The following is an 18,208-nucleotide window of genomic DNA, read 5'->3' on the forward strand; positions in this document are numbered from 1 at the left end:
GGAGGAGCAGAGCAACCCCGTATTTGCTCCTTAATTTACGGAGAAAAGCAAGAATTCATCCTTTGGGGAGGAGTTACTCCCATTGTCAGGAAATCTAGGGTTTTTTTCCTGATGTCTTTAGCCTTCCTTTCCTGTTTTGTGTCTTATGTTAATTCCTCAAGCCTCACCAAATGTTCACCTAAACTTTTGTAAGTTTCTATTTACTTCTAGGATAGAAAGCGAATCAATATCAATCACTAAGGTGAAAATTACACTTGCTGCTCTCCTAGGAAATGAAATACATCTTTCCAAAATTTCACTTTTCTCTGACATTGTTCCCAAGCAGTTTCACTGAAATTTAGCAAATGGTTATTAAGGAAGAGAAAAACCTTTTCAGATCAGAGCCCTGTATTTCTGAATAGTCAAAGTTAAATAGAAGTCAGAGGGCACATCCTCTCAGGGCACATCTAATCATGCAACAGCACAGGGGAGAAATGACAGGCCAGCTCCAGCTCCTAATAATTTCACTTGCAAAGGCTGGCTTGAGTTCTAAAGCAGTTCATTTGCACCAGGCACAGCGCAGCAACCCTCGCTAGCTCAGACACGCTGTTTGATTTCCTCTGCGCCACGCAGAGACAGCCCCCGCTAACAAAAAGCCAGAGGGAGCAAAGCTCTGAAGGCCGAGGAAGCGTTCGGAAATAAAGGGTCGGCCAGAAGGTCCTGAGCTGCGTGTTTACTTCTTGACATCTGAATTTCTTTCCCTCGCACATCTGCGGGGCTGCTGAATGAGGAGCAGGACTCAGGTCAGCAAGAGTTCATTTATGCAGCAGACATGAAAGAGCGAGTTCATAGCAGAGGTACAGGAATCGGCCTGGCACAGCTCACCCTGACACCAACGATTCAAGTAACATTAGATACTTTTGCAATCTTTCCTAATATCCCTTTATTTTCTTAGTTATTTCCAAACCTACAGGTCTGGCACACCTACAGTGTGCGGTTCCCTCAGCCAGGGCTGGGGCTTTAGCAACAATTCTACGGAGTACGAGCCCGTACGAAAGGCCACATCACGCAGAATAAACAGGATCGATCGCAGTGACTTTCTTTTCTGATCGCTCTCGAAACTGTATTTAGGTAAAAACATTTCCTGCAGCTGCGGGAGGCGATTCAACCTGAAAAACTGGCTGGACATTGTGTGGCCATTGTGCCTCTGTGTGTGTTTGGTTCCCGTCTGAGCGAGCAGGAGTGAGAGTTTTGTAACACTGCAGCACAGCACAGCTTTTACAGCATGAAAACCAGGGGAAAGGGAACACAGCGCAGTTTTACATGGTTTTATTTGCAAGTACTTGAGAATGCAGGGCAGCTTTCCAAGATGAAGCTGGCGTATGTTCAGTGTAGGGCATCTCCAACCAACAGTTAATTCCTTCTCTTTCATGTAACAAAACTATAGGAACACAGCACTGGGGGCTTTCAGAAGCTTCTTCACTGTTACTTTTCATACTCATAGAGATATAAAATCTAGTCTCATCCTTCAGCAGAATATGATTAAAGACTCTAAATTAGCTGTAGGTAAAAAAAACCTTTAATTTAAAAAAAAGGAGTACACAGTAACTTGTGCTTTTTTAACTTGCTTTACAGAATCTGTTTCTCACATTGCTGATAAACTCCAGCTCATCCAGAGACCTTTAAAAGTATTATCTTCCCTCCGCTTTTGCAACAGTTTAAAAAGGGCTGGTACGCTTCCCAGCTGATAACAGAACTATCCTTGCGAACAATCTCCAAGCCACAGGGGAGCCTGCATTAGTTAAGACTACTTACTACCATCCTTGTTTGCAGACATAATACAGGAATATGGTTTTTGTATTGGATTGGTGCCTCAAGCTTAAATTCTTACATTAATCATTCAGCAGAGAAGAACTGATAAGAAAATCTCCCCTGACTAGGACTAAAAGAAATTCAGTGTGTTGCTGAGAGGTTTTAATATCTCCTTGCAGGTTGTGCCTTGACATTTGTTAGGCACAACTGGGGGGGATGGCTAAGATCTTTTTTTAAGTTAAAAAAAGGTAGGAAGAGTTAAGATTATACAGCAAGAATCTCGCTTTGCTTTAAATATGCACTAACTGCATCCTATACGGACAGTTGTTACCTAAGGGACAAGAGATTTCAGTTTCTGCCACAGTGTATTAAATAGCAGAGTCTTGGATCAACTATCAAGAGAGCAAATCCAAGCGGTACTCTGGTGGTAAAGAGCTTATATTGGACACACAGAATGAAGCTGCTGACAGCATCTGCCCACGTGCTTCAGGTTTTCTGTACCGGGGGCATCCTGATGGCTGAGACTGCAAACCTGGCATTGAGAGGGCAGAGGAGAGGCTGAACGGGAGGGAACGGGCTGTGCTGTCAGGGAACGCGCTGCACGGCCAGTACCAGCTTCAACATACACAGACCTTCGTATCCACACATCTGTATTTCAGTCACTTATGGGCAAAAAATGACAGCAGTTTCAATTATTAAGCCAACTGCAATCTGTTATTTCCTACCCTTCATGTTGCAACTGTAAATATAAAATCCTGTAACCCAACAGCTGTTGTGAACTTCACTTTCCCAGAAGGTAAACACCAGGGTATGAGATGTGTATGAGACGTGTATGTCAGTGACTGTTCTCACACATCTCCTCTTTCTTTAGCGGTGGGGGGAAGCACGAGCTAAAATCCCAGTTATATTTACTACTTGCTAGCGTTTCATCAAGTCAAAGGGGGGAAAAAGGCCAACAGGTTTGATGTATAAATCTGCTACACGGTGGCAAACACAGAGTGCTGACATCCCATCATTAATTTAAACCCAGTCTATCAGCAGGCTTGCTTTGGCTCCGCTCTCAAAGAACCATCTCCTGGAGATGTCCTGCACACATCAGCCACCTCTGTTATCTATAAGCATTTGCATTTACCATGCAGACATCTGGTTTTTCCCCTTTTGGGCCAATGTTTCTTTTCTCATTATTACTACAGGCAGAAAGACTCTTCTTTTTGTAAGGTAAAGATGAAAAGAAGCATCCTGGATTCAATGCGCCTAACATACAGGTTGGATTTTTTTCTACTACAAAGTAATGTGCTATAAAAAACCATAGCTGCCAAGAAAATAATATTACTGCCAATAAAATGTTTTAATTCAACACTAACCAGCACTCGTCCTCCAAAGATGTAACCTTTATTTCCCAGCACAGCACACGTATGAGCTGCTCGAGGCTGAGGTGGATCTCCACCCTGAAAAAAAACAACAGAATAAGATGGTTCAGAACATCACCAAAGCCCCAACCAAGGAGAGCGGCAAGACAATAACACAGAGATCGCAAAGGTCAGGCCAACGTGCATCAACATGCAGCCAGAACTGCAATTCTAAAAGGAAATCATTTGTAGTCATGTCCCAGATTCCACAGGCATTTGAAAATATACGTATTTGGCAAGGACAGCTTTGACTGGGTTCCCTCAGCAGCTAATATTTAATATATTCCCTCTTGGTCTGATTTACCATTGCTTTACTTAGAGATAAATTAATTGAATTTCACTTAATTCCTAAGCATAGAATTACAGTAACGCGTGAGTTATTGTTGGTATCTCTTGTGCAGCTCTATTTTCCAAAGTGTGAACCATCAGGAACAGGTACTAAAAATCTGCAAATCAGACGTTAAAATTTAATGCTAGTTCCAATAGCCACATGCCAAGAAGTCTTCCTTGTGTAAATCAGAAATAAAGATGGCAAAATTGGCTTTTACTTTTCAATGGTAATCTCAGGTTTTTTCCATTTGATTTTATAGGAATTCTAGAACATCCTATAAAGACCATAAAATGGTGTCAGACTACAATATACTCCTCCTACTGAGTTCTTACATAAAATCACCAGGATTTTATAAAGCCTTATACTATACTATCATTTTAATATCACTGAATAGAAGTGTGTGCATTATTAATCTACTGCAAAAGCTGGTTTAGAGGATGATTAAAACAACATATTTGCTGAAGAATATCTGATCTGTTTATCCTAACAATATAGCATGACTGGGAGATATTTCTTTAAAGGATTTTTTTAACATTAACCCTTGCAGGGAATAGAACTCCATACACACAACACTCAAAACAAGGAGTGTACAACCCTCGCATACTAAACATGTAATTTGACTTCAGAAAGGAAAACTGAAGGCCTAAACCCGCAATAGAGTGAGTTTATTACCCCTTCCCTGCCTTATTTAAATGTGTGAAAGCTGAAGGGTGAAGCCAGAATCTGGATGTACAGATCACTCTTGTTCTTCCAGGCCAGTATTTGATCCTTCACACTGACCCATCAGCTTTCGGAAAAGGGGCGGAGGCGGAACAAGAAATCCTGGGGCAGTTTAATCTCTCTTATCTCTGATAGTTTATCTATGTTGCATATTAATTATATACAGACCCAGTCAAGCAAATGGGCTTCATATCAAAACAGTTCAGTTTGTTAAGCTCAGTTTGGCACCATTAAAACCAGTCCTGTGTTTGTACCACCTTCCTTAGGCGTGGGATTGATGAACACAGAGCTGGCCTGGGTTAATGGCTGTGCTCCAGCCATGAAACTCTTCCAGAGCCAAAGCCCAGGCAAGGCCTACAAGGATATCCCAAAATCAGCGCAATCGCCATAATCCGGTTCTGTAGGAGCCAACGTGCTGTGTGAGGAGCCACCAAAACATCCCCCTGCACCCTGTTACTCAGCACCACTCTGCTGTGCCCACTAAATGCTACTCTGGAGAACCCCAGCACCGTGTTTGCCCAATAACAGAGCGCTGACAGTCATTTTATATTCCCAGCAGTTGTCTTAAAGCTTGAGCACAAAGCTTTATCTCAAAACTATCCCCTCGATACAGAATACTGTATCATCTTCTAAAGCATCCAGATTTCTAGTGCCTCTCTGAAGCTTATGGGATTTTTTGCATCAGAACCGCATTACAGAAAAACCACCAGTCTAATAACGCCCTGTGGGGAAACAAATTCATATCAGTTCTGAATCTTCCACACTGCAGACACACTGAGCATCCTCCTGGTTAACATTATAAGCAATACTAAGCGTATTCAAATTACTTTTCCCAATATCAGTTTCTAGAGCACAACAACGCTTCAAAATGCAGTAAAATCACAACTGTGTCAAAAGATAAGGCTAAAAACCACTCACTCTAATTGCTGGTTGAGACCAAGTTTGTGTGGTTGTATCAAACACATGAACATCGTTATGCCATCCCCAGAATATCTGTCCTTCCTAGAAAAGAAGTTCAAAAATTAAGCTTGTTTTATTTGAAAATCTTTGTGCTATTAAATGATACGCACCCAGAAGTGATCTATCAAAAGAGAAAATACAGAATTTTATTAAAAGAAACATATGCTAATATTTTTAATAACGAGGCAGCAGCTCAGGTCTAGTTGAAGGTCGACAGCATTTAGGAATGGACAGGAATTAATTCCTGTCACTAAATGCTCTAATTAGTCTCCTCTCTATTAGCTGTAACAAATCACTATAGGAAACTATCTAATGCAGGCATCTTAAAGCAATGGCATTTGCTCTGGATAACAAATCAAAGCAATTCGCTGGCAGTATTTGTCAGGTAGACTCGTGAAGTTATAAATTCCCTACTGTTACTTTGAGGAAATAAATTCTACAGTTCTCTGGGAGTTTCATATTTAAAATACGTCTTCGAATTTAAAATACTGCCTTTGTTCCTGTTTTGACAGCATTTTGTTTCATTGTGCTCGAAGACTAGCGCTGGGTACTTGGAACACCCCGAACACCCAGCGCTCCCAACATGCAGTATCTGAAATTTCAGATCCAAACAGAAGATTTTGATTTGCGTTTCTGCTACATGCTACAAATAAAAGAAGAAAAAAAAACATGACAGATTTTCCTGCTTACTGAGTATAGTATAAAGAATCGTGTTTTGACAATCAGGAAGGAAAAATCCCTCTGAATTGTGACAAATCTCTTACCCAAAATGCATCATGGACATCAAAACAATCACTCAGTTCATTGTGCTTCCTACAGCCATAGCCACCAAAATATATTAGCCTACAAGGACAACAAAAAATTAGTTCAGTGACCTGCTCTGGAAATAACATTCAAATGAATAAGCTGTAACAGTTAATTTCAAATTTTAGTTTACCTACAATACTATTAACAATATAAACAGCTTAAAGTATTTCATATTGCACCTGATTATGTAGCAAACCTTACCAATATTAATGTAATTACTGTTACTCTCCTCAACAAGCCTGACAGGAATCCACAGAAGGAAGGAGGTTCAAGATCCCTCCAAGTCCCTGTTCTGTTTCTCCGTCTATAAGCTCATCACAGTCACATCTTCACGCACGGGTCTCAGAATGACACGGAACACACAAGACAGTGAAATGCCTCCACTTCTGCTACAATTCCTACCCTTTTCCATCACAATTCCTATTTCTTAGCCTTCTGTATACATTTTTTTCACAACAAATGCTCCCAAAGTTCAGCCCAGGGACTGCCTGGGACCTACGACGTCTTTCTGAAGCTTATAAAGAGATTTTTTTTTACTGAACATATCGCATTGCAAGTATCGTTACACACCTCCCAGCCTAATATTCCACCCATGAAATGGCCATCCATAAGTAAGGCTTCCTAAAGTTTTGTTTAACTCCAACATTTGAGGAGGTTTGGCATAGTTGTTAGTGATCTCGGGAGAAGGCAATTTAGGAAATGATGGGATGGTGAAGGTCATTCCAGACTGACATTCCTAGGGAAACAGAGTTATGGAAAGCATTGTGCAACACACCAACACATCCTGATCTGCAAACTCACAGCTTGTAAAATGTTACGGTAAACTGCTGCCAAGGTGCATAGCTTGTCCCCAAATACTTGTGTTAAATGAAACAGTTACACTCTGCCACCTAAAATAGGTCATTTCTCAGTACGCGGGTTACATGACACTCAGAATAGATTAATTTAGTTCTGAATAGTCTTGTGTTAACAGCTACAGAGTTGTTAAAATATGTGTAATTTCGTACGTCTTGCAGTTAGGTTTGAACGACAAAGCCAAGATATAGTACCGAGAGGCGTCATGCAGTATGTGCAAAACCTCTTTAGATGCAGAGTCCAGAAATGGAGAAATCATTTACATTTTATAGTGTTCACTGTGTATCTTAGAATCATCTTGGTTGGAAAAGACCCTCAAGATGATGGAGTCCAACCGTTAACCCAGCGCTGCCAAGTCCACCTCTAACCCATGGCCCTGAGAACCTCATCTCCGCGTCTTTTAAACATATTCTTATTTACAACGACTTCTATAACAAATCACTGACATGTCACTTTGACCACATAAGCCACAATATCCAGACACTTTCCATAATAAACACAAAATCTGAAGCATTCATTTTTAGCTAAGTATTTTTTCTAAATACACTCGGTAACTTTTACATCACAAATATCCAGGCTGACTTGGTTCTTAGGAAACAGATACTCACTAAAATGTCTTTGCCATTGTCAGCATTTGTAGGCTATTAAAACCCTTGAAAATATACTAAATAGATTTTATTGCATGTAATAATGCAATGCTTACATAATGTAACAAAAAATTGTAATTTTTACACTGATTTTTACCGTGTGTTACAATTAAAACCATAAGTAATAGATGCATAATAATATTTATCTCAAGTCTCAAAGCATTCCAGAAACTTTCACTACATTTCCCAACCCTTTCCTCACGTGCGTTTATACTCACCATTAATTCAGCTCGCATGTGAGAAAACTCGGGTAGAAAGTTGTTAGGAGAGTTACACAAAATCCCACAGCAAGTCAAGCTAAGAATTAGAGTTTCCTGAATCCCAAACCTGTGTTCTCTTCACTTTCTAGTACTTCCTCTCTGCAATTAACACATATTAAATATTTTTAATGTGTTACCTGTCCTTATACACCCAGCAGGAAAGCTTGTCACGTGGTGTAGGAGGTTGACCTTTAAAATTTGTAATTTTTTTCCACCTATAGGTTCCATTTTTTGTTCGCAAATTAACATAATACAGCTTAAAAGAAAAAAATTACAACATTTTCAGTATAAATGATGTCGAAGAATCCAGCACAAATCACCAGCAAAAAGAACAGCCCACCACCCTCAGAACACACTACTGACAGTGGAGTTTACAATATGTAGCAACGTATGGGAAGAATGTGATACACACCAACACCACAAAAAGTTGTGTTCTATTGGCAGAGGTGTCAGTAGGTTTGCCTGAACTAACTAGGAAACCACGTAAAAACCAACCAGGCTTGTGAACCCTGAACTGAGATGTGGTTACGGGCTCCATTTCAGTGAGTTTCTAATCAGGACTGAGCTCAGAATTCATTTAAACTAAATGATAAACCAGCTCATTTCCTCTACTTTGCTACTCCAGCCTTCAATTAGAAGGAAAACTGACATCTATATTTTAATTTTATGTAAGAAACGTAATCACTATCAAAGAGCAAAAATAAATGTGTTATTTCTGAGATCAGTTTCAATTATGGCTGGGAACATATTAAGAAAAAATAGGCAATTGGGAAGGCACTGGCAGTTTTCAGAAATAAATGGAGTTTTATGCAACTGGTCTCATCCTGAAGCTCGTAATGGGTCTCATTCTGAAGCTACGACTCAGTGACAAATACCAGGAAAAGAATATCCAGAGCTGAACATTAAAACAAAAACTAAGGGTTTTTGTCAATTTAAAAATGAACTTTTTCTACAAAAATAAACTTCTCAATTCAAACACAAAGTACACCGGACAAAACAGTAAGGTCGGCATTGTTATTCATTCAAATACAATATATGATGAAAGAAAATCATACAATACCCGATTGCTGTATCCTTTATCATCAAATCCACCAAAAATGTACAGCTTCCCGTTGATGCTCGCCCCGCAGCTCCCCGACATGGAGGTCGGTAACTCTCCTTCCATTAGGTGCATTGTCCTGCAATTTAGCACATACATTAAGTCTTAAAATGTGCTTTCAAACCTGCTAAAAATAACAAAACCAAACCAGACGTAGAAATAATTTTTAGACTTAGAGATAAAAATACAGTTTTGGCCATAACTAGCACTGAAATATGAAGTCAGGCTCCTGTGGTGTAAGAGAACTTGCAACTGAATCTTGTGCATATGTTTATAAAACATCTCAATCTCTCTGAAGGTGAAGCCCATATTAAAAGAGCATTAGTAGAGCTGAAACATTAATTATTCAAAACCTGGAAATGCTGTTAACGCCAACAACTCCTAAAATGAAAATGTGGTATTGCTGTCATTTTACAAATGGAAAACTGAGGCAGAAGTAGAAATAAAGGTCAGAAGCACTCGCTAATTTTAGTACCCAATATGCCACTCCTAAAGCTGTATCTGGCACTGTATTTAGCATCATTTTAAAACATCTTCAATAATGCAAATTTTAGCCATGAGTTCTCTGTTGCTCAGCAGCAGTTCCTGGACTTTTCCTTCCTATTCTCACTTAAAAAACAAGGAACCCCCTGTGATGCCAATTCTAATATCATGAAATCTCAAGCACTACACAACTACCTGATGAAATGATTTCTGCCGAAGCCACAAGGCTGAGCGTTAGGCCAAGAATCCACATCAAACACAGCTTTCCTAGGCTCTCAAATTTTAGTTCTCTCTGCTACGTCCAGTATCACCACACACAGTCAATTCAATTTATTCCATCTACATCAGCCACCTTCACTGTCTATTGCTGAAGAAAAGGATTCTCACAGCTTTGAGTTCTGATGCTTGACCTTATCCCAACCAAAAAGAACTAGAGGCAGCCGTTCAAAGGAAAAGCTCTTTATGCGCTAAATCACCAGATGTCAATGGTACGTGTGTGGTCCCTGTGGAAAATGGCACTTGCTAAAGGCTGCTCAGGATGCTGGTTCCGGACACCTTTGTCCTGGTTGGTGCCCCAGGCCAGCCCAGCTTCGCCAGCCGTGCTCTGGATGGGACAACTGGCTGGGCTGTAAACCAAATGAGATCAGAACAGATCCAGGTTAAAAATAACCCTGCAAAGAAACAAAAGTTATATTTAACCCAGATCACTTTTCCTGATCCAATTTCCTGTGTGATCATATAAACAGCTGTACCAGTATAACGGACATAGGGACATCGGGATGAAAAACAAGAGAGTTGCTTTGGTCAATACTTTCAACAGAAGAAAAAGGACAGCAACCCACAGTCTGAGTGAGGGTACAATTGTTTCATTTTTTAGGGTTTTTTAAAAAGAACTTGCTAGGACTTCACACTAACCATATATGAAACATTGTTTTCAAAGTCAGTGACTTGACCGCACAGATGTGGAATTCCACCCCTGCTGTAAAACCCCTTCCTGGCCCAGCCTTCCCCTTCTTCCTCCATTTCAAATTGCTGCTCTCACTATGGGGATGTAATGAACCTCTTGAATATGAGTATGTGAGAAATACATAAGCACGTGGGAGACTAGAAAGACAGCTGACAGAAAACACATCTAAGCCCAAACGGACATGACTTTCCCAAACTGACCTTATTTATTGGAATAGGAACCACTGGAAAACTTTAAAAAGCGGAGTTGTTATCTCTCCCCACATCCAATACGTGAACACAATGAATGCAAAATGTAAAGATTAAATTGCTAGTGATGTGCAAGATATGGTTAGTTATGAGTTATTTATGGGAGTATACTCAGAACACAGTTACGTAATAACAAAACATTTGTAATTTTAACTATCCAGTGTTTAAATATTCACTTTAACATAAAAGTTGATGTATGGAGAATTAAGCCAAAACAAATGCCCAAACAAAACACACTTGTTTTAACAACGGAGCCTGAAGCCAACCATTTCAAACAGCCTCCTGAAAAAAAACAATTATACTTAAGGAAGTAATGTGTTTCCTAGAGTTAATTTGTAAGTACATACGTCTGTTCTTCAGTCTTTACATGAAACATCTGCTATTTAAACCTCAGGGAACATGACCAGTAACTCATGTAAGCAAAGTCTTCCCACCACAGCTAATTGTAGTCTATGCAAAGATTAACTTCATACATAAAATAAATATAAACTATGCAACTTACCATAACCCGCTATCCATTTCATAGATCCAAAGCTCATCATTAGGCAAATAAACTTCATTTTCTTCAATTGACTAAAACCAAAATAAATTTGCAAATGTTAAATCAATTATGCATGATACACCATACGTTTTAAAACTAAACACCAAACCATGTTACTTAGCAACATGGAATAATCTTAAGGAGATGATCTACCAGAGCATAAGTCATACTCCAACATTATTGCTCTGATCATTATGTTTAAACAGGGAGCTCAATAATGCTAATACTTTACATTTTATACCAGAAGTTCAAAAAAAGATGTTTTTCATTTTTTGAAGCTATTAAAAATACTGTCTTAGACATCTGCTGGTGTCATTGAGCTTTGCTGATTGTTAACAGTATCTTTAGTCACTCATTTGAAGGGTGAAGATGACAAAAAAATGTTTGCTGTATCAGAAGAAGGCATAGAAGTGTTCCAGTATTCAAAAAGCAATTAATATAATACAATAGCCAATTTGTAAAATTAAGAAAATAGCACAGGCTAACAATTAATTCATTAGGAAACAGACCCGCTACTAACAAGAAGCACAACAGTATCGTAACATGATCATGGATTTAAAAAAACCCAAAAATCTTAAAAGAGGCTGTCAAAGGTGCTCCCCCCCTCTATTAAAATGCTGTTAATAAAGGAAGTATTTTTTTCAGTCACTGATGTGATCGCTTTGAGTAAATTTTACTGTACTGTGAGCCTTCACAGCTCCAAATACAGAACAAAGATGAGCAGCAAAGTATGAATGCTCTTCTTTGGGGCTTTCTGCAGTGTTAAGGAAATATGGTTCCCCTTCACCTGAAGGATTTTCTCCTTAATCCATAAGCCCTTTTTATCTTTTCCAGAAATGGAGATTTTGTCAGGTTGTGTAGATGGGTAAAGAACCCAGAAACTAAACAGAAAGTCAGAAAAAAGTACTAATTTTAAAAATAAAGAACTGCATTCCTCAGCTCTGCTCATTAGAGGCACAGATTTACCACCGTAATGTGTTGCCAGGAAAGATGTGTAACAACATAAACCTGACCAGATCTAGAGCTTCTGAATGAAAACTTGTTATGTTTTGCTTTAGGAGATACTTTTAACGAGGTGGCAATTCTTGGCGTAATGGGAAAATATAGAGAAAAGTACAGCTGCAAAGCACAAAAAGAACAGTAACTTGCAGCAACTGAAGAAACTTGAAAGAACAAGATGTCAGATATAAAAGATCTTAACCTATGTCACAAGATGAAGGAGAAAATTAATTCCTCTGTGAAAAATAGATCAGTGAAGACTCCCAGAGGTCGTATATGGAAGAAAAAGAAATTGGGAAATAACGAGGAAGAATAATGAACAGGAGAAGGAAGGCCGAAAGAATGCAATTGCAACACCCAGGCTGAGTAACAATTACACCATTAATTGTTGTCTTAGCATGAGACAGAAATGAAAAGACTTGAGGTAACAAGCAGTCAGCAAATTAAAAAAAAAGATCAAAATGAAATTAACACGAGCAAAAGAAGTTAAAAACAAAATTGAAAGTTAATTATTAACAGTTCAGTTACTGATATTGATCACTTGCCTTTAAATGATACTTTATTTTTACCTCCTCATTTTGAACGGTGCCAGCCAGGCACGTACACACTGTGGTGGGGACAGTTTATGCTGCCAGGTGCCTTTCGCAAGGTGGGCTCTGCTGGCCGCTTTCGCAAAGCGCAAAAGTTTACTCAGTTTAATCCACATACAACAGTGATCAGAGCCTCAGTATTTGCTACAGAACCAGCCCTGAGCAAATACACTGACGCCAAAAATAATTTAGCAGGGCAGTAGTCCACCAATGTGTAAAATGTAAAAATGTAAAATGATTTACCTGTCTAAAGAGCTGCTTAAAGAGTAACAACGATTTTGATAATACTCTCCATAAATAAATACGTAAAACTACTAAAAATGTTTGCAAAGTTTATCTGCTAAACTGAACATACATTGTCCTTTTCGAATGTGCCATGAACCCAGGAGCCCTTATTAGAAAACCTTTGAAAACACTGTGCTAGCCTGTTCAACCTTCACTTCTAAAGACCGAGGCATAAGAACTACTGACTGTTATCAATGATTTAGGTATTACATAGTTATATTATGGACTTTAAGGCCAGAAAAGGACACTAAATCTTCCTGCACATCACAGGCGGCTCGCATTATTTAAATACCTGCTTATTCTACAGCTGACTAACTTCTTGACACTACAAAATATGTATTCAAAGCCTTACATGACTTGCAGTCACAAGAAACACTGCCTATCAAAGAGCTCCCAAAGGGAAGAAAAGCTGTGGGAGCAGTTTGCAGGTCCCAAGGGCTCCCCAATTCCATTCCAGCTTGGTACTGGGCAAGCCCGGCCATGCAGGAGGCTGGAAAGAACATGTCAGAAGAACCCCGGCAGTGAAACCGGCTGCCTGGCTTCCTACTGCAGCCAGGGCTTGTATTTCAACACACAGTATCTGTATTCTTAGTATTTCTGCAGTCACCAGCAGCACAACCCTTTCCAGGCCAAATGAATCAAGCTCAGGAGCAGAACTCCAATACTGCAAGCTGCCCAGCTCTATTCTGCCTTTTAAGTCCAATGTTTTTAGTTATAAAAAGAGCATTCCCACTTCCAGAAAACAAACTATAATGTGAAGAGACAACCAGCGACCAGTACCTGAGAGCTCTGGAAACGTCCTTCCCACTGCTACTGCATGCACTTATAACATACAACGTGTTTGCAAACTGAAAGCCATGAGTCCCCGAACAGGCTTGAATACAGAAGGACAAGCTTTGCACATGTCAAAGCTAACCTTAGTCATTGAAAAAGACAGAACATGATATATCATAGAGTCATATTGCTTGGAAAAGACCCTCAAGATCAACAAGTCCAACTGTTAACACTGCCAAGTCCACCTCTAGCCCATGTCCCTGAGAACCTCATGTCCGTCTGTCCAACCCTCCAGGGATGGTGACTCCAGCACTGCCCTGGGCAGCCTGTTCCAATGCCCCACAGCCCTTTGGGGAAGAAATTGTTCCCCAGATCCAACCTCAACCTCCTCTGACACAACTTGAGGCCGTTTCCTCTGGTCCTGTCACTTGTTACCTGGAAAAAAAAGAGACCGACCCCACCTTGCTACAACCTCCTTTCAGACAGAAACATGTTTTCAACCCGATCAAGACCAGCAGTAATACCAAGCACAGCTACTTTCACATTTTAGGGCCAAAATGCACACACACCGTGGATAAAATGAACTGGCTGTATTTAATGTAGTGTCATTCATAGCTCTGGATAAATTCAGTACAAGAGATAAGAGTCACAAGGATTTACTTATGCCAGAACTAGAACTGATCTTTCAATGGACAAAAAAGCAGATGTGCTCTCAGTCTGCCACCAGCTTGCTTTTCAAGTGACAGAACCACTTTGAGGGAGGAAAACACACCGCATGCAACACACAGCTACTAATAAGCAAAAAATGAAGCGACTCAGGAACTAGCACGTGAATTACACACCGGAAAAACTGCAAATTATAGCCGTCACCCCACAGAGGGAGGGAGACGAGAGTAGCATTCCTAGAACACAGGGGAACGACTTGTTTGTTGGGAAAGGGAAATAAACCGGCTCCACCGGCCCTTCCACCACACGTACAGCATGATGGAGCCAACTGAAAACAGAAAAGGAGGCGGCCATGGGTTAAGGGGCATGTATGCTTAGAGAGGACAACAAACAGCCGCTCACCCCGTCCCTTCACCTCAGCGCCGCCCCGACCCCGCTCCGCCATTTAAAACGCCCGCGCCTGGCCCGGCAGCCAATCAGCGCCCGCGCTGAGGTGACCCGCGCTCCGCTCCGGGCCGCCGAGGGGCTGCACCAGCTGAGGGGGCGGTTGGGGCAAGACATGGCGGCGGGGGAGGCCCTTCGCTCCGCTTCCCGCCCGCCCCGGGGCTCCTCAGCGCGGCTCTCCCCGCCTGCCAGCGCGCCGCTCCGCTTCCCGCGTCCCCCTCCCGCCCCCCTCGGCTTCCCTTCCCCCGCTCGTCCTCACCCCCAGCGCCCTCCGGCCGCCTCCTCCCGCCTTACCACGTATCCCCCCCACACGTAGAGAAAGTTCCCGTCCACCACGGCGCAGTGGCCGCTGCGCTCCTCGGCCACGCAGAACTGCTCCGCGGAGTCTGCCGCCATCTTGGGAGGAGGAGGAGGAGGAAGCGGCTCGCTGCCTCAGTGCTCGCGTCCCGCCACCGCCTCCTCCGGGAGAGGCTGCGGCTCTCCGCCGGGCGCTCCCCTCAGGCGGACGGGAAGCGAGGAGGGTCCAAAGTGTGGGGCGTCACCCTCCCCTCAGCGCAGGGGCCATGGCGGGCGCTGCTGCCGCGCTTTCCCCGCCGCCTGTGGGGCCCGGGGGTCGCTCCGCGGCCGGAGCCACCGGGCGGGGTTTGGGGGCGGTGCGGTGTCCCCGGGCCTCCCGGTGCCCCCGGCGCTGCAGCCGTACGGAGGTGGCGTGTGGGTGCAGCGCTTTGCTACGTTCGTCCTTGCGCTGCTGCGGGAAGGGGCCCTGGGAGGGTGGGCACAGGGTCCCGCCGTGGGTCAGGACACTGAGGCACAGTGAGCGTTACGGTGTGAGGTTTAAGACATAATAAAGCACGTAGAAGCCTGTGGATGAAAAGTGCGAAAGGTGGAAAAAAATCACTGAGAATAAAATTCCTAAACACAACCCCAGTGCAAGAATGGAAGGACAAGCTGGGTGTGTAGAGAGACCTACATGGGAGGTGCTGTAAGAACCAGAGCAGAACTCGCTGGCCCTCGGGGGGGTGACACAAGTTACGCTCCTGCCAGAAACAGCAGCTATGAAATAGCTGGTATTAATTAAAACACTTGTACAGGACCTCAAACTGTTGACCCTGGAGAAAATTACCCTGTAATTGCTGTCCCCAAGCCCCCAGCCTGGGAGCAGACGAAGCAAGAAGCTACAGGGAATACTCAAGTAGATCCCAGAGGTGCAGGTAACTCACGTCCCATCATGTCCCAAACTACACACTACTTATTATTTGAGGGATGTCCCCTCCCTGTTAACCACACCATTATATAGTTTTTCCTCTGTGTTGGCCTGCCCTTAAACAGGAGGCTGGGAAAAGCGATAGCCTCTTACACTCTTAGATCAACAACCGGTTAAGTTCCAGCTGAACTGTGGATCCAGCTGGAGTGGATGGGATTCAAAATAACACAAGTACAACTCTTAAGAAAGAGAGGTAAGTAGAGCTTGTGAGAAATGAGCCCTTTAACATCTTGTGGAAGGACCCCGAAAAGTAATTGTAAGGATTTTCTTGTGAAAGCGGGACATGTATTAATATTTCGTCTATGGGATCTAGAAGTGAAGACGTTAACTATTCCTGTCAATAAATGCTAATATTAAAATAAAGAAATGTAATGATGGTTAATGGTTAAAACATAGGAATAAGCATTTGGAAGAGTTAAGAAAACCATGGGTAACAGATAAACTCTATTTATAGATCTGTAGGTCAGGCAGAGCTACAGTGTGATGTCAAAGTCAGCAGCCCATGGTTTTGCCAGTGGAGCAGTGATGGACATAAAAATGAGATATTATACTTGTCACGCTCAGTGTTGCAACACAATCCCATCGATTCACCTTTTGCTGTCTAATGATAAACCATTAGGCTGCTCTCAAGCCACATGTGCTGGGACCGTAGCTGAGATGTCCAACAAAGCCGTGGCAGACAGTGGGGACGAAGAGCTGGGCACGGCTTCCAGAGCCCAAACCAGATGGTTCAGTGGAACAGAAAGTCTACAGCTCATGCTGGAACACTTTTATATCTCTGGTGGGAGGCTCCAGGCAACCTAACAGAGCCTCAAATACAGCAGGATGCTGTAGGAGTATGCTTTATATTTCCATTTTGGTCAGATCTTAAAATAAGTTTCTTTTTAGATGAGGGGTACATTTCTTCTCCAGGTGTTCCTTCCTTCTTCATGGGAGACATGCACTCAATGTCAAATTCAGATTTTCTTGAAAGGAGAATAAACGGTAATTTTAGCAAATAAACTTACGTAAGGATTTGGTTTATAATTTGCACCTAGCTGCATGCCTGAGATGAAAAATGGATCATATTTCCTGCCAAAATAGCTGAGACCTGTCAGATGGCAGCTTTTCATCTAAAGAGAGTAGACGCAGCTTCACCCATGAGCTCGCTCCCAGTTGAGGAGGAGTGATTATAAATTATGCAGTTGCGAATGGACTATAGAAAACAGGCTGATATTTTTCATTCGTCTTTAAATCCTTTTGATCCAGGAATGTTCTTTCAGAGTTGCTTTGTGAGCCTTCTGTGGAATAAAGCTGCACTTTGAGAGACGGAGCTCAGAGTGCTCGAATGCAACATCACGGCACTTTTCATCTGGAGAGAAGCCAGCAGCCCCACGAAACTGGAACCATATGAGGCACAGCGTATTTATTTATTGTGCTTTATATCAGGACATGATATGTCACAACAAAATGCTCAGGACCAAAGGAAAAATCATGTACAACAGCGGTTCCCTGAATTTGTGTAAAAACAGCCATGGAGACCATCATGAGCTTGTTGGCCAAGACAGAGTCAATTGGAAGGGATCTGCATCTGGCAGTGCTGGCACAGGAGTAGATGAACTGAAGAACTAAGAGTTTACCAGGCACTAAACTAAGAGTTTACTATCTGCTAAAGTAAGAGTTTACCAGGCACTAAACTAAGAGTTTACTATCTGCTAAAGTAAGAGTTTACCAGGCAATAAACTCTCAGGCAACTAAGAGCTGTCCTGGGAAACTGGGCACCCAGGTAGGACAGTCACTGTCAGTGTAAGAGCGTAAGGGGTCAGGGTCCCAGTGCACCCGTCCAGCTAGAAAAGAGTCCTACAAAGCAGTGGTTAAAGCCAGGGGAGAGTTATACAAGATATTATACAACCAAGCAACCAACTGCGAAACTACAGCAGGCTGCTAACAGCCCGATCCAGGGCTGGTGAACCTTGGGAGAGAGATCGACGAGTGAGAAGAAATAAAGGATGGGAGAGCAGCGTCCTGTGGCATCCAACAGACTAAAGGTGTCACTGGGTGACAACAAGGCTCAGTCACAGGGGTACAA

The 18,208-nt window shown here is 42.1% G+C and overlaps 1 protein-coding gene across 1 annotated transcript in view; it reads right to left on the reverse strand.

Annotated features, from left to right (window-relative positions):
• KLHDC1 (kelch domain containing 1) overlaps positions 1-15,519 on the reverse strand; it is a 28,537-nt gene extending 13,018 nt beyond the window's left edge. Inside the window, exons 1-7 of the mRNA XM_065839004.2 lie at positions 15,171-15,519; positions 11,080-11,150; positions 8,841-8,958; positions 7,918-8,036; positions 5,976-6,054; positions 5,170-5,253; positions 3,156-3,239 (exon numbers count right to left, since the gene is read on the reverse strand). Of these exons, the coding sequence (XP_065695076.1) occupies positions 3,156-3,239; positions 5,170-5,253; positions 5,976-6,054; positions 7,918-8,036; positions 8,841-8,958; positions 11,080-11,150; positions 15,171-15,272 (657 nt within the window). The 5' untranslated portion in view covers positions 15,273-15,519. The remainder of the gene's footprint in view (positions 1-3,155; positions 3,240-5,169; positions 5,254-5,975; positions 6,055-7,917; positions 8,037-8,840; positions 8,959-11,079; positions 11,151-15,170) is intronic.
• Positions 15,520-18,208: the final 2,689 nt, after the last annotated feature.

This window comes from Patagioenas fasciata, chromosome 5 (assembly GCF_037038585.1).
Source record: "Patagioenas fasciata isolate bPatFas1 chromosome 5, bPatFas1.hap1, whole genome shotgun sequence".
In the NCBI taxonomy this organism is placed as follows: Eukaryota; Metazoa; Chordata; class Aves; order Columbiformes; family Columbidae; genus Patagioenas; species Patagioenas fasciata.